At 38.3% G+C, this 16934-nt stretch overlaps 2 protein-coding genes across 2 annotated transcripts; both read left to right on the top strand.

Annotated features, from left to right (window-relative positions):
* The first annotated feature begins 1454 nt into the window (after positions 1-1454).
* On the top strand, positions 1455-6686 carry LOC123978843 (synaptojanin 2 binding protein). The gene is made up of 4 exons (XM_046062370.1): positions 1455-1655; positions 2274-2410; positions 2909-3004; positions 4785-6686. Exons 1-4 carry the CDS (start codon positions 1592-1594, stop codon positions 4926-4928), a joined length of 441 nt encoding a protein of 146 aa, XP_045918326.1. The 5' UTR covers positions 1455-1591; the 3' UTR covers positions 4929-6686.
* Positions 6687-7932: 1246 nt separating this feature from the next.
* On the top strand, positions 7933-16922 carry LOC123978839 (deubiquitinase DESI2). The gene is made up of 5 exons (XM_046062365.1): positions 7933-9094; positions 12903-12975; positions 14740-14833; positions 14934-15075; positions 16179-16922. Exons 1-5 carry the CDS (start codon positions 9056-9058, stop codon positions 16416-16418), a joined length of 588 nt encoding a protein of 195 aa, XP_045918321.1. The 5' UTR covers positions 7933-9055; the 3' UTR covers positions 16419-16922.
* Positions 16923-16934: the final 12 nt, after the last annotated feature.

Genomic DNA, 16934 nt, shown 5'->3' with positions numbered 1-16934 from the left:
TTGCCCCCATACCCCCCCCCCCCCCCCGGCCTGGTGATATACATGCTAATGATGAAGTTTCTTTACATGTATTTATATACCGAGCTCCTCCCTCCGTCAGTATTAATCCTCCCGAGCTCTCACTGGAGGGTCGCTTAACGTTTTACGAATTATGATTTCATGTTGAAGTCAAATCTAATAGCAAAAAAAAAAAAGAAGTGAGACTCAAATTTAAGTAATACTTTTGAAAGGGGAGGGATGGGCTCTGATTTGTTGCCAAAGATGACAGTGGTACAATATTTTGAGGCTATATGCTTATAAAATAAAGGGCAACAAACAAATAATGACTGATAATGCAGTATGATTCCGAATATTGTACCTGCCTGTAAACAATAAATGATAGTTTCCCTGCTTTTGTTCTTTCTTTTACTCAAATGTAATCCTCTGTAAGCAGTTTTGGGGGTTTTTTGACGGTGTAGTCCGGCCCCATTGAATGTAGCTCAGAGTGCTTTAACAAAAAAGACAGAACATTAAATAAAGATAAAATAATATAAATGAAGTAGAAATAAATTAAAAAGTACAACACAGAATGAAAAAAGTGCTAAGAGAACGCGCAATCTAATTAGAAATAAAACAGAGAAAACTTGAGATATAGGCACTGAAAGTGTCAAAAGGAATTCTTGTTACTTAAAGTATATTTTGCTACTAATTACTAAGTACATTTACTCAAATACTGTCCTTATGTACAAATTCCAGTTACTTGTACTTTCCTAGAATATTTACTTTTTATGCATCTTTATAGTTCTACTCCACTACATCTCAGAGGGGAACATTTTACGTTATACTACATTTGTCTGACAGCTTTAGTTACTTTTAAGATTACAAATTTTCAGACCCTTCCTTGTCCAATGAAAACCAAATGATTTTATGTGATACAGTTCCTTAATGGGTTGAGAAAATTCTCTCACTTCTTAAGGTAAATAAACCATTAAAAAACCTTGGATCTGCTGGAAAATGCATCATCACAAAGCTAACAGGGCGATTTTTCTCACCTCATGAAAAGTTTACTTTTTAGAAATACGCGGTTCTCACTGCAAGAAAGCGAAGGCACAAGGCGCAGGGCTTTCGCATATAGTAGACTATTTTCACAGTGTGGTATTGATTGACTTTAACTTAATTAAGTTATCTGAATGTTTCTTCCACCACTGACTGAAACTATCAAAAGTACAATTTGATGATAATACACTTGAGTAACATTTTGAATGTAAGACTTGTAATAGTGTTTTTTACATTGTGGTATTGCTATTTTTACCTAAGTAGATAGAGAGAGAGAGAGAGAGAACAAATTTTAACAAATTATGCTTTTAAAAAGTGGTGGGGACATGTCTACAGTGTAAACTATGCCATAGCATCTTTTATTTTGCCTCTCTACTTCATAATTTAAATGTCGGCCTGCAGTTCTGCCTCATCCCATCTGAGGGCAGCACAACCACAAACCACCCACTGAGCCGAAGGCAGCAAATCGAAACTCTTCAATGAGTTCACCTTCAGATAAATAGTTTGTCGCCCCTTTTCTCTGAAGACATATTTTAATCGTTTGGCGTCTTGCAAAATGAATGGCTCTCTGCATTCCTCACCTAACGTGGTGGACATAAAACTGAAGCGAGGACCGGCAGGTAAGAAGACTAAATAACTTGACGCTGGTAGCTAGCTAACGGGAACGGTACGTAGCAGCAAAAAATCAACGGTAGCGAAGCTAGTGTGTGTTACCCTGAAGCTAATGGCTAATTTGCGAGTCAAAAATAACACAACTTCTCCCCACCACGAGTTATCGTGTAGTGCAAGCAGATGAATTGGGTTGTGGAAGCTGGTTGGACTCTTACATCTCAGTTTAATAAATAATAACAGGGATTTATGCACTTTAACGTTGGGTTAAAAGCTTTAAAAGTAACGTTAAGTTAACGCAAGTCCTCGGCCTGTCAGACTGTGACAGGCAGTTTCTCTGGGGTGCTGGATAGTTAATAAGCTTTATTTAGCTTCAAGAGAGTTAATTTCTTTACACAGTTTATACTTGGTACTTGTTATGTAATATTATGTGAACTGGTGTTTCTCTGAATACGTTACAGCGTTTGAGTGATTTATGTTGTACTTTGATCCATTGAGATAAATGCCATGTGTGGATCCGCAACCTCTGCCCTGTTTACGTTAAAAAAATGCACTGTACCTGTTGAACTGTATTGTCCTCTTTATCTCATGCAATTGTCTGTGTTTGTTTTCTTGTTTGTTTTTTTTAGGTTTGGGATTCAATATAGTTGGGGGCGTGGACCAGCAGTATGTTGTGAATGACAGTGGGATTTATGTGTCCAAAATTAAAGAAGATGGAGCTGCAGCATTGGATGGAAGACTCCAAGAGGGGGACAAGATCCTGGCGGTAATGCATGTTGACTTTTATCAAGGGTGCAGGATGTAGAGGTTGATATTTTGTGTAGGTAACTACACAATATTAAATAGCACTTTTTTGTTTTTCCTCTGATTTTAAATGAATATTGAATTTAAAACCGAAACCAGCAACTGTTTTGAATATACATTAAATCCATTAATCATGCAAATATATTTTCAAGAAAAAATTGCTAACTATTCCCTTGTATCAGCTCCTCAGTTTCAAAAATGTGCTGCTTTTCTTTGTAATAAATTGAAAAACTTCTGGCATTGGAGTATTGGTCCGACATAACAAGCAATTAGACATTTTATATATTTAAACTGTGTTTGAATACTGTAATTCAGAAAATAGTTTAATTAACACATCAGAACATGATTAATGTGAAACGAATGATTAACTTCAGTCTTAGCTGAAGGTCAGTCATTTGTTTACAGGTGTTGATGAATGGAACAGCACTTCTACACTGTTTGTGTTTCATGTGGGTTGTAGATCAATGGGGTCAAACTTGAGGAACGGACACATAAAGCTGCGGTGGAGCTCTTCAGGACAGCAGGGGAGGACGTGGAGCTCCGTATTCTGAAAAAGGTGGGAGCCTTGTCCTAGTGTTCAAAACTTTGAGTGGTTTGTTGATGTCCCGCCTCTGCTGTAAAACACAATGCGAAGCCCTGGGGAATCCTGTAATGTAATATCAGGGAACTGTGTCTAAACTAAACATTAGCAATAATTTCAGCGCAACATCCACTTTCACAGCAACATTTCCTCAAGAAAAGAAATATACTAAACACCTGATATTTGTTCACAGCTGCCACACTGTAAGCAAATAAAACCACTAAGACTAAGGATATTAAAGTCCGCTTCAAGTCTGTAACAAAAGAAGTGTGTGATGACGTAGCAAAAGTGGACATAGTTTCTATGAGTTTGATGACATTTTTAGCTGTTTCTTACATATATAGTGTTTTCATTCTATTGATTTAAAAACATTTTAAATGAATGATTGGATAAGCTGACTGTTATTTCAGATGACATAAATGCTACTTGTGGTATCATGGGGTTCACTAGTGTTTTGCCAGCAAGTGGAACTGATAGCCTCAGTACTGGAGCAGTGGAATTTCTCTGTACTCGTGTAGTTTGTGGGGAATAATAGCCATTTGCTATACTTTTGCGGCATTAGCAATAAGGAAATAGCACTTACTTCCCAGGAACAAATATTTTGTTATATAGTGTTATCAGTGTTGACAAAGCTCCAACTAAAGTCACATGATAACCTTGGAAGAGGGGAGGGACTCCACACTGAAAATATGCTTAACAGTCACTGTAGTTATCCTTTAAAACTTTGATTGACATTTCAAATAAGGCTGCAATTATCTCAACAGACCTACATGTGCTGCCATCTTACTATTGTCTCTATATTCATATCACACAGCCAGGCCCAGTCTAGAGCCAATTTAGTTCACGGCAGTTCACATCCTGCATGAAACACTTTTGGTAGCAGATTTTTAAATGTATTTTTTTTTTTTTTTTTTTTTGGAGTATTAGCAATAATACACTGTGTGTGTGTGTGTGTGTGTGTGTGTGTGTGTAGAGTATATAATTATATACCTCACTTGTTGAAATTATATTAAGCCTTAAAGTTATGCATAATTAAGGACGGACTGCTTTGAGTGACAGGTGCCGTCACAGGTGGTTAGCCACTAGGTAGTTTAAGCAACCATGCTTCATTTGTTCTGCCCATTTTTGGATTAGCCTGAGCCAGGCATTGCCAAGATAGTGAGTTTCCCACATTGAGCTTCACAACTGCTCTTTAGAAACCTATTAAACCATGGGTGACATCACGGAGACTACGTCCATGTTTTATACAGTTTTATGATACAAACATGTACAAAACAACCTCTAAATGCTTTTGAGGAAAGACGTGCATGCACCGCCATCCCCATTTGAACAATTATTGCGTCTCGGTCTTTTATAACAGCAGGCTTTTCACAGAGTCTGGCTTTTTGGAAGAGTTATTAACACTTCTGCCTTAATATGTGGTCGGATGACACTTCATGCAAACTAGTTAATTTTGAGTATACCTCAGCCTTTGTGCTGTGCTGCTGAATAATGACGTTGTTAGTGCCACAAGTTATCGAATTCACATTTGCTTTTATGCAGTGAGCAGTATTAGAGATGTAATCAGTCTGAGTACATATTATGCTTTGGAGAGTGGCCAACAGTGACATCAAGTATTTAAAGTTTTAAATTTGATTCATCTTTTCGCCCAACACCAAAATGTAATTTGTGATTTAGAACAGGTGGATTTCTACATTAATAACACTTACAATGCAGCTTTAATATTTATTCTTGTTTTTATATCTCTGTCTTGCAGTTTCCCCATCACATGAACGGACCCATAGGCTCACAACCCGAGCACGAATCTCCTGCCTTTTCTCTGGGAATACTGGCTGCTATCGCGGGAGCTGCAGCCATCTTTGCATTCTTTTACATGCGGCACCATAAGAAGCACTTTTAATAAAGCCAACATCTTTATATTATTATTAAGATCAAAAAACTTTACTAAAGGCCAAAGAAGTGAAAGGGAACAAACTCAAAGCAGTAGATGTTATTTTTTTGATTCGTAGGTGTTGGTGTCACTGATGAGTTTCTCCCATGTTCATGTGTATTATGTGATTAATGGTAGCTTCTTGACACCCTTCCTATGCAAAAGGATGCTCTCTTACCACTGAGATTACTTTAATAGAAAACTTTGTGATTGTAAGGAGACAAAGAAGGATGTACACGACATTCCTGCTGCTGGACTGAGCTCAGGCAGAAACAAACAGCTGCCCCGTAGACAGAGGTTGTATATGCAAAAAACTTAAATCTGTGGGTCAAGTCAGAGTCCATTTACAAACTGAAAGACGGTGTTGTGTGCAGTCACTCGTAGGCCTCTCTGTAACTCCATCGCTGAATGGTGGATCTGTCCGAGGGGCGACTGAGAGAAACCCACTGTATTTTCAGTTTATTAGTGTTCAAAATTCATGCAACTGGGTTTGATTTTCTTTTTGCACCATTGCACAGGATCATGGGAGGAGTGGCATCCTGCCATACTCCATAGATTGAGCTGTGGGATTGAAAAAGGCTCCGGTAATGTGATAAATTGTGTAATGGACTTTAGAGTGCCTTTTCTGTCTGTTTCCAAGTTCTGGTGGTGTTGAGTTCATGTTACTCCTGATCATGTTCAAAATGAAAATCAACCCACTACGTCCATTAATACATTAAATTTAAGGATGTGACTGCCTATAATCTATATTTTCTTATTGTCAACAAATCCTGTAAAAAGTAATGTGTTAGTTTTTCTCTCGATACTTTGTGGATTGATACACAGATGGTGCTCTATGGTATTTACAGTAGCACGGTGTGTGTAATCTTCAGTCAAAGTAAACTTCAGTGCCCTTGTTCATTGTAGTGAAGGAACATGTCACTCAACAATTAAGAGGAATAAGATGTATCGCGCTTGTTAGTAAAAAATCAATTCATTGTTGCTTTTGGTCTTTTAATGGGATAAGTTGACAGTAAGAATCACCAGATTCATCCTTTTATAGCAAAATACACTTGTTTAAAGTATCACTATGTAGTTTCACTTTGAAGAGTTTATTATAAAGTGTATGTTATAGAAGGTCACTCGGGGTGAACCATTAAATCTAAAACAAACAAATACATCATTCCTTAAATATGTATCGTGTGTTGAGCAGCTCATTTCTTAAAGCTCAGTCACAGCTGAAGGCTCTGCCTTTTTTAAACATTCTTCCTAATTTTGCTTTGTGGCCAGTGCTTGAAATCACATCACACCTTCTGCTAAGTGATTTATCTTTTGGGTTGAATATGAAATACGGAGTATGTTGTGATAGAGTTGCTTATTTGTGTGAAGGATCATCATCCAGTTCACTTTAAAGGAGAGTTTTTTTGAAGAAGTTAGTTGCTGTCAAAGGTTTTTGCACTAGCCACAATCATGGATGTCCTCATGTAACGGCCATAGAGCAGACGAATAAGTGAGTTGTGTGTGCTGGGTGTATTTATTCACATTTGTCGGTCTGCAGATACTATCGTGCAATTGTCTCTGACTGTATGTGGGACCTTGTTGTCTGTAAATACATTTCATGTCGCTCTACTGAGCGGAATGTGAATATGTGCATGTATGCCAGAAAAATCCATCAGAAGCACTAATTTTGCAAATTTTGTTATGTTTTACATCCAAGCACCTACTGTATTAAAATTCATGTTGAAGTCACCTGGTCTTTACCTTTCTTTTTCATTTAATAGCAGAAAATAAAAAGAAATAAAAAATGCTCTCAAGTCAAAACTATAGATAGTAAATCAAGATGATCAGATAGCTAGTCGGAAAAATTAGGATATCAAAATGATGTTGCATCAGGTCAAAATGAAGAATGAGGTATTGAGTCAAGTGAAGTATACTATACAAAGTCAATCTTCATTTACAATGTCAAAATTAAGATTTAGAAATAAAATTATTAGCTCCATTGATCAATCAGTTGTGAACTATTAAATGAAACTATTTTGATAATTGGTTTGAGTATGTTTTTAAGGAAAAAATTTCATAATTCTCTGATTCCATCTTAAATTTTCTCGTTTTTTTCTCCTTTATTACAGTAAACCAATTATCTTTGGGTTGTGGAAAAAACGAAAAAACGCTTTGGGCTTTTTGACTTTTTTTTTTTTTTTACAATTGTTTTGACATTTTAAAAGACCAACTAATCAATTAATCCAAAAAATAATCGGCAAATTAATGGACAATAGTTAAAATCTTTAAATTTACCAAGTCATTTGTGAGATAAGTGTGACTTCTCATGACAGTAAGTCAAAATGCTTTAAAATATCTCATAATATTAATTAGATGCCACATGCACATTTAATAATTATATAATTGACTTTAAGCTACTTCAGTCATGCTTGCATGTGTGCCTGACTCAGCAGGGATGAAATTAAATAAGAATGGGTTGAAAACAGGTGAAAACATGAAAGATATCTAGACTGGGCTAAGCCCCCAATGTTTCAAGAACCTGGAAACGCCCCTGATTAAATATAATAATATATTATAATAATAACCCTGATTTAACAGCACCACACTGGATGTTGTCAGTTTACCTTCAAATTAAAAGTGGACACTTGCGTTTTTGACAAAACAGATGGTCCTCTGTGAATATGGTAGCCTAATCATAACCACACACTGCTAATACTGCTTATTATTATACAGTGGGGGGACTAAAATGAATCGTAAAGCTTGGCATTATCCTTTAGCTTATTTTCGACTAATCTGATATCACAAAATAAACAATGAAACCTGTTGTATAGTTGCAATATTGGCCTATATAGATTTTAACAATTTTTACTGAGGTGTAGCACCAGTGTGAGGGGTTGTTAGGTAAAAAAAACAATCAAACATAAGCTATTTTACGCCATCGGATATAAAAAATAAAGTGCCTTGTTGAATGTGTTGGAACGGTTACAAACGGTGATCGGCTTTGGTGGCTAGTACAAAGCATAGAGGTGAAAATGAGCATATTTCAGCTGGGCACTGGTTGACAGAAATAGCAAAAGTGGTGTGTTTTGTAACAAAATGTGCTCCTTGTACACCCACCAGCAGCTCTGTCTCCCATCAGCTGTTAGTTGGAGGATGTTGCCTCGGAGGCATATATGATGTAATCAAACGAACCAGAGAGACAGAAAGAAAGAGGAGCCAGAGCTACAACAACCCCATACGATACGGATCTCGGCAGCTTTTGGTACTTTTCTGAAATACAACTGAAAAACCTTCATCGAGCAGGTTTTGGGTGAAACGGTTCCGTGTTGTTAGGGGGCCATGTCGCGGAGGTTTGTGCCGACTAGCCTCCCCTCCCGACGAAGAGGATGCTGGATGCGGGCCAGCTGTAGGAGCACCTCCAACCGGGGATGCTGCTGGTGAGCTTGACTCTCCGCCGCCCCATCAGCCGTAATTAACCGCCATGGCTCAGGAGTCCTTTCCGACTGCTGCTCCAACATCCTCCGCGTGAAAATGGCCCGCACTCCGCCTCCATCACCGACATCAGTCCGCCTTAGCTGTCGCCTTTTCGCCTGTGAGGAGAAGAGGGCGCCTGCTTCAGATTCCAACACTTGTAGGCCGTGTGTGTCCGCTCTGGATCATGTTATCACTTGTAAAGCGTCTCATGTGAAAATCTGAGCTATTGTGTTTGCTTTTATTTCGCAAATACACCTTCTGCCAGCATCGTTTTCACCTTACAGCAGATTATTTCCGGAGCTGGGAGACGGGCCGAGTACACTGCTGCACCTCGCTTTGCACCGCTGGGATGAGTTTCATGCTTTCCTGACCTTCCTTGCTATAATGGCTCTGTGACATATCGCTAAGCTTCATTTGTCCTGTTTTTGGGACATTTTCCTGGTTTTACTCCAGCCACCCTGCAGAGCTGTGTCCATGCAGTAGCGGTGGTAGTTTATGAGCAGCCCCCATCCGTCCTGCAGAAGCCTTCCCGCTGCTCCTGCTGTCCACCGCGTGGTCCTGTGACTTCAGAGGGCTGTGGAGGTCCTGACAACCATAAAACGTGGATGGTGGGGACGTTTGCCTTTCCAGCTCAGGTTTAAACCATGGCCAATGAACCTGTCATCCTTAACGTGTATGATATGGTAAGGGTGCATCTCCACCAAACTGCACTTACTTTTTTGTCACTTTTAGTAATTATTTTCTGTTTTTGGCAGGAGTGTTTGTAATCAGACACCTGCAGAGGAAGTGGATGCACCACTAGAAATAGCAGGCCCGCTACACACCTGTTTCACAGATGCACTTGAGAGCTATTTTAATGTTGGAAAAGAGCCCAGCTGGACTGTGAAAAACAAGCAGTTTGCCTGCAGTAAAAGAGTGTTAATATAAATACACACTTAACACACACTTAACAAATTAGATTTTTCTACTTTAATTCTAAAAACTGACTTTGGTGAGTACAGTCACACTCATCTTCAAAGATTAAACAAGAGCCTCGGCTGTAGACCTAAAGCTTCCCAGTCTATAAGGCCGTATCTGGTTCACTGCAGACATGCGTATTATGAAGCCAAATTCTGGTCTAATTACTAATTTAGCTATTATTTAGTATGGCCAGTAAGATTTGAGCTTAAAAAGATAATTTAGTAGAGAAGAAAGAAAGAAAGAAAGAAGATGAGAAAGTAAATATCATGTTCCAACCCCAAACCTATGAAACAAGAGCTTCCCTCAGCCTCTGTCACTGTGTCCTACAGCTCACATGATGCACACACATACAAAAACACACATTCATACACACATACTCATACACCCACACACATCAGTAAAGGACAAGGGTCTGCATTCATTCATATGCCCACTGCCTGGTCTTCACATACTGTTCTGCTGAACAGTCTCCTGTGTGAATATCACTCAACAAATCCACAGAAGTACTTTACAGCAAAACAGTTGTGGTATTGTGGAGTATATATATATTCATACTAGCAACACTTTACCTCAACTCCCCATATTTCACAAATGCACTGGTATCTACTGTATATGTATATTAAACTGTTTATTAAAGTGTTAATACATGTTAGAAATATATTCAAAAGACATGTTGAGCTTTAGGGTGCATTCTTGACCTTGAAAATAGTAGTTTGACAAAGAATTCCTTACTCAAGATCAACCTACTAGATTTCCACAGGAGCTTTCAGCTGCATCTTGTCATGAGAGTGAAGAAGACACATTTTATATGAATACAACTGTGTTATAATGTCAATCACTTCCTTAATTAGCCTACTCACCCAGTTACAGATGCTTCATGAGAGGAGTTACAGTTGATGAAAAATACATATATACACATTTAAAATGTCCTCGTATGTGCTTAAAACTAAAATCTAGTGTGTTGTAAATAATTGACTTATACTGCCTTTAAATGCTTTAAAGGTTGGTGGGTGGGGGTTAAGATAAAATTTTCCGATTAAATAATAAAAGTCATATCTAATTAAACTGAGGAAATCAGGTCGGCTGAGTCAGTGAACTCTTTTAAGTCCCTTCTTAAAACATACTTTTATAGGAGAGCCTTTCCCGATCTTATTTGACTTTATTTGATCCCTTTTATTTTATTCTATTTTACTTATTTTATATTTATCTTAAACGTGTATTTTAGTCTTTTCAATGTTTTCTTGCTTTTATCTTGTATTGTTTTTGTATTATTGTCTTTTGGGTATTATTGTCTTTACACTTGTTAAAGCACTTTGTAACTTGTTTTTGAAAAGTGCTCTACAAATAAAGATTATTATTATTATTATTAAACTATTATAGGCGGCAAATTTAGAGAAAAATTAGTAATTATTTGCTTTATTCATAAATTGATAAGAAGCTGAATCCTCCAAATGCTTTTTTTTGCTCACTTGAAGTCAAGTATTTTCAAAAAGTTTCTTTTAGCTTTCCAGACATGAATCAGTTCAAATATAAAGCAGCTGCACGGTATAAGCATCTTGCCAAACCTGTGATTTAAGGAATATTCACATACATAAATGTAAAATCACTCAAAAAACACAAAGCCTAGCGCAGTTTTTGGTCTCTCAGCTCTCTATTGCCATCAAGCCCTCTCGTAGACGACGACCTCATTGGGGCCAGAAGTGACAGCTGCTCAAACAGCTGATTTAATTCCAGTGTGGCTCTGCTGTGCTGGGACTTAACAGGTCATGCAGGGGGCTGCTGAAGAGGGAGAAAATGATCGTGAGGGTGGCAAAAGTCAAAGTCAGCCTTAAATACATTTGCCGAGAATTAGACATGAGAAGGCGGTGCCTCAGAGTGAATCATGCAAGGGGGGTTGGTGATGAATCGATCTTCTTCAATGTGAAATCAATGTGACTGGGAGATGAGTGTAGTGGTGCATGCTGTGTCTGCATATATAGGCAGGAGATTGTAGGGGAGACTGCGTGGATCGTTGCAGCAGTGTTGGCATGCAGCATGATTTCACTAAAACAAGGCGAGTTGAGGCACATCGTCAGAGAATTGTGATTTATATCTGCAAGATGGTGACTGAAAAAGCTCTACTAATGTTGCCAGGACTCACTTATTTATGTGCACAGGAGAGAGTCACAATCACAGTCGGTTTGTCACGACCTCATTACACTTAGGTGGAAGAGTGTTTTCTTGTAGATTGTTTCTCCTTCCAAGAAGGGGAGAACTGGTTAAAAGATTTTCGGCAGTGTTCCCCGGTGTGAAATGGGAAAAGCTAGAGAGCCTAAAAGTGGTTGAAGTCACTGCAGAAACATGGGAAGACTTTGTTCACACAAAGTATAGAGGTGGATATGCTTTTATTGTTTCACTCTGAGCCCGGAAACATATTCTATTATTTATAGGGGACAGCTGGGGCAGTGTGGATAGCTCTTAGCATGTTTCCTCTGGGGTATCTAAGGGTGCAGGAGGGTCAGCGGGCATGGGAAGGGGGGTGCTGTGGTCCCAGTATAAATTATCTCATTGTCTGCAGTGACGGACGGCAGGATGGCTCATACATCAGCAGGATTTTTTCTTATGTGTCTTATTCCTCTGGCAAACTTAAGACTTGCAGGTCAGATAGATCAGTGATTTTGTGATTGGCTGTATATCTGCCCTTGTGATTGATCAGTCTGAACCTTTAAAAGACCAATCTAATGCAATCAATCAATCACTTCTGTCACTTAAGGGTGCACTTGTACAGATGTGGACATTTCGGGTAGTATTTTCTTTCTTGCTGAGTTAAATGAGAAGATCATTACCAATAACAGACCTGTGAGGTAAATATGAAGCTGGAGCTGGGAGGTAGTTAGCTTAGTTTAGCATTAAAACTGGAAACAGGGAGTAACAGCTAGCCTGGCTCAGTTTAAGGGTTAAAAAATCTGCTTATCTATACCTTTAAATATCACAATTTAACACATTATATCTTATTTGTTTCATCCATACAAAAAATGTAAATAAAATATCCCTTGGACGGAGCCAGGCTAGCTTGTTTCCCTTTGTTTCCTGTCTTGATCATAAGCTAAGCTTATCAGCTGCTGGCTGTAGCTTCATATTTACTGGACAGACATAAGAGTGGTGTCCATCGTCTCATCTAACTCTCAACAAGAAAGCAAATAAGCGTATTTCCCAAAATGTCACTATTCCTTTAACTGAAAAGTAAAGTTCTTTGGTGAAAGTGCCATAAAATCACTGTGATCCCAAATTTCAAAGACTTACATGTTTATGTATTAAAGATGAAAATTTCACGTAGCCCTACAAGTCACAGCTATGTGAAGTATAATTTATTTAGCAAACAGGTATTTGTCTGAGATTGAATATACTATATAACATGAAGTACTATTTAAGGCTACAGTCTCATAGTATATTCTGTAGAGCTGCTGCATTGTTTCTTTCCTGATACAACACAAAATAACTCTTGATATTGATCCCTAACTCTTCTCTTCCTCTGCCTCTCTTTCTCTGCAGTACTGGATAAACGAATACACGTCCAATCTGGGTATTGGAGTCTTCCACTCAGGCATTGAGATTTATGGCAGAGGTGAGACCTTTCTCTCCTTTGTGTGTGAAATCCCATTTTACAGTTTATCAGAAAAGAATCACAGCAGGCCACGCTTGAGCCTATGCATCACCGTCTGCTCATGAGGTTTGTATCAGGATGCTTTCACAGACACAGATGAAGTCTGGTTTTAAAAATGGAATATGGAATTGTGTTCCTAATAACATGACCCCATTTCTCTGGGTTGAGTCACGGCTGACTCATTGTGTATTGTGTGTGTGTGGTTCAAAAAAACAGAGGCAGAAACCAGCGTGAAACTAGATCACTGGAAATTCCATTATGCCCTTGCAACCAGAAATATTGTTACTAGAACTGAATCTGTGCAGTTTGTGAGACCGAGCACACCACAGTTTTACAGGTTTTTAAAAAAAATAGCTAGATTTTAAATATGGATTTTATCAAAACATTTTAGTAGTCTTGTTTTAGAGTTACAACCAAGAATCTTTGAGTTTATCCAACAGAGATTTGAAGGGATTTCCTCATGAACTGAAGAAGAAAGACAGACAGTGGTGGAATGTAACTAAATACATTTACCTAATTATTTAACTAATATTTTGTGGTACTTGTACTGAGTACTCCATTTTATGGTACATTTCAGTGGCAAATATGGTTCATATTCCACTACATGTGTTTGGCAGCTATATTTACTAGTTAGCTTCCAGATTAAGTATTTACCTATAAAAAATGTGATCATTTTATAAAATGGGATGCATTGTTATAGATTAAACTTTACATGACCATCTATAACCATAAAAGGCTCTTTATATGTTTATGCATCAGTAATAATTATAATCTAATAATAAAATATACAATATCTAATCATGACTGCAGAATTCTGCTATATAATAAGTGCTTTCATTGAAACTTTAAGTACATTCTGCTGATTATACTTCTGTACTTTTACTTAAAATAAGTAAAGATTTTCAATGAAGGACCGTTATGTGTAACAAAGATACAAACAAACATTGTGGTATTGCTCCTTACAAGTAAATTATCTGAATACTTCTAACACTGAGGAGTGTGTGATCCTTTAACTGGCATTAAGACATAATATCAACAAAAGTACAGCTACAAGTTGTGTCTATTGTAGTCTACTACTATTTATATCCTGTTGGGTAGTTTAATCTAGAGTGCATCATATCTTACAATTAATATAATAATTTACATGTCTGGTATGTCAACTGTAAAGTAACTAGTAATTAAAGCTGTCAGATAAATGTAGTGGTGTAAAAAGTATAATATTTCCCTTGTATAGTAATTGTAGTATAAAGTTATATAAAATGGAAATACTCAAATTTGTAGTTACAGTACTTGCCTAAATGTACTTTATTACTTTCCACCACTGGTTTTCAAGTTTAAAGTGCTTTAACATATTATTAATGAAATTACTTTGTATACATATTTCATCCTTGCTGACTTTTTTTACAGTATATTTGTTGCTTTCCCGTATGACTGAAACAGCACTGTGTGTTTGTTGTTATAATGTATAAATTCAAATTAAATTCAGTCGCTACATAGCTAACAATTTTAGGCACTTTATTCAATATGCTGCGTCACTTGTGTTCATCACTGTTTTCTATTATACTGCTGTAACAGCAGGGCAGATAGGCCTGTAATTAGCCAGGCCTAATGCTTTAAACACAGTGTGTCAGTGAATAATTGCTTGCCTCTGAGTAATTACAGTTGTTAGGGTATGGGTTAGGTGCTTACATTCAAGGAGTGTGTTTTTTGTCTTTGTCCACACAGAATTTGCATACGGGGGTCATCCGTACCCTTTCAGTGGAATCTTTGAAATCAACCCTGGCAATGCTGCTGAACTGGGAGAGACATTCAAATTTAAGTGAGTGTGCTCCATTTTAGCATACAATACTTTGTGATGTTGTTAATGCTAACGATGGAGATAAGTGTGCTGCTGATATACCTTTTTCTGCCCCAAACAGGGAGGCCATTGTATTGGGCACAACAGACTTCACAGAGGAGGACATGGATAAAATCATGGAGGAGCTTGGTAAAGAGTTCAAAGGCAACGCCTACCATCTAATGCACAAAAACTGCAACCACTTCTCCTCCTCACTGTCTGAGGTCAGTCTGTTACTGTTTTTACTGCCAAATGTTGTTTTGTTTTTTTTGCTCCTTTTGTACACATTGTTCAGAAACTATAAGATACAGAACAGTGCTGACTAACTACTATAAATAAGTAAGACAAAATTACAGTTACATGGAAGTTTGTCCTCAGAAGTACACATTAAGGGTGTACCATGCAGCTGATAAAAAAGTTGTATAAAGGGAGCTTTCTAAAGTCTGGAATAATAACTCTGTTGAATGAATTTAATTTTGCGGATCGCTTAACTTTTCATTTGCATTTATTCATTTAGCTGACGCTTTTATCCAAGGCGACTTACAATTGATATACATGTCAGAGGTCGCACGCCTCTGGAGCAACTAGGGGTTAAGTGTCTTGCTCAGGGACACAATGGTGGATGGGTCACAGTGGGTGAATGAACCCGGGTCTCTCACACCAAAGGCAGACGTCTTATCCATTGCGCCATCACCAGCCATCACCATCATTTAGCTCCATTATTGGGTTAAAATTTCAGTTTGTCCTTTACTAGTTAAACTTCCAGCATTCCCATTAGCCTCAGCTGTGTTGGTAGTGAACATGATGAACATTTTACCTGCTTAAAATCAGTGTGTTGTCTTTGTAGAAAAGGTTAGACTTTACTTAACTGACTTTAGCATTTAGCACCGCCTCATTAGCGGCTAGCATGGCTGTAGAACCCCAGTCTTGTTAACCTGTGTTACGAAAAAAAGACCCTACAGAGTTGCATTATGGGAATGTAAGATCCAGTGTCCCATTGTAGAGTATAAAGTCAGGATAACTTGGCCTCTGCTGCATTGATTTTGATGATTCCTTTTTTTTATCCGGCTCTTGTGAGACTCAACTTCATGGAAGTGCAACACCAAATTGTTGGAATTGCCCTTTATACTAAAACCATACATATAAAATGTGGATCCCTATATACCTGCATAGAAAATAATATCATGTAATACATTCACAAAACCATCACATCTACTGATTTAGCTGTTTTTCTCTAGGTAAATTCTAGCTTTTTAAATACCTCACACACTTATAGAAATAAAACAAAGACAATATGATTTACATCACATATTCTGACTTTTCTCAGTTGCTGTGTGGACGGGAAATCCCTCGCTGGGTTAACAGACTGGCGTACTTCAGCTCCTGCATCCCCTTTCTGCAGAGCTGCCTACCCAAAGAGTGGTTAACCCCGGCCGCCCTGCAGAGCCACATCAGCCTAGGCCTCCACAAAGAGGAGCAGAACGAATCGAGTGACGAGGACCATTCGTCCCCGTCTGGAGCAGCAGCCTCCGGCTCTTCCCACTGCTGTCGCCACACGAGGGTGTGAACTGCCCCACAAAAACTGACCTCTGGACCTTCCTGCCACCTCTGCTGGTGGCTCAAGTGGCATTAGTAGGCTTGAACAACCACCTGACCTCATAATGTTTGTCCTCTGAGTAAAGAGGCAGGAGAAGAAGAGTTCCCGCTTCATGAAAAGAGCTGGTGCCAGAGACTTCAGACCTCCAGAGACCCTGCTAGTCCTTTCTACAGACTACAGGTTGACAAAGGCAGACTTTGACTTGAGCCCCGAGCTCGGAAGGGAGATTCAGACTCAACAACAACCACTTGTAGATCTGAAGTTTGTAGTACGTTATTATTAGTCCTTTCCATGAACTTTTAAACCTTTGTCAGCCTTGTTCCCTGCCCTGCCTTCAGAGCTGCTTTTGTAGAATAACTAGACAGACACCTGGACTACTTATAGTGACATTACCAGGAAACTGCTAATCTGCTCAAATTCAACTTGTTCAATAACCTCTATGTGGCCTTCAGTTGGTATTGTTGACCGCTTTCTTTGTGTGGCCAT

Source organism: Micropterus dolomieu, linkage group LG11 (genome assembly GCF_021292245.1).
Source record: "Micropterus dolomieu isolate WLL.071019.BEF.003 ecotype Adirondacks linkage group LG11, ASM2129224v1, whole genome shotgun sequence".
NCBI lineage: Eukaryota > Metazoa > Chordata > Actinopteri > Centrarchiformes > Centrarchidae > Micropterus > Micropterus dolomieu.
Note: the sequence above shows the minus strand (reverse complement) of the source record. Positions and strands in the feature narration are given on the sequence as shown.

Excerpts from the sequence above, each read along its gene's own strand:
- LOC123978843 (XM_046062370.1), top strand. The coding sequence starts at position 1,592 with ATGAATGGCTCTCTGCATTCCTCACCTAACGTGGTGGACATAAAACTG. Across the intron at positions 1,656-2,273 it reads ACTGAAGCGAGGACCGGCAG|GTTTGGGATTCAATATAGTT; the intron begins GTAAGAAGACTA and ends TGTTTTTTTTAG. Across the intron at positions 2,411-2,908 it reads AGGGGGACAAGATCCTGGCG|ATCAATGGGGTCAAACTTGA; the intron begins GTAATGCATGTT and ends TGTGGGTTGTAG.
- LOC123978839 (XM_046062365.1), top strand. The coding sequence starts at position 9,056 with ATGGCCAATGAACCTGTCATCCTTAACGTGTATGATATG. Across the intron at positions 12,976-14,739 it reads CATTGAGATTTATGGCAGAG|AATTTGCATACGGGGGTCAT; the intron begins GTGAGACCTTTC and ends TTGTCCACACAG. Across the intron at positions 14,834-14,933 it reads GGAGAGACATTCAAATTTAA|GGAGGCCATTGTATTGGGCA; the intron begins GTGAGTGTGCTC and ends TGCCCCAAACAG.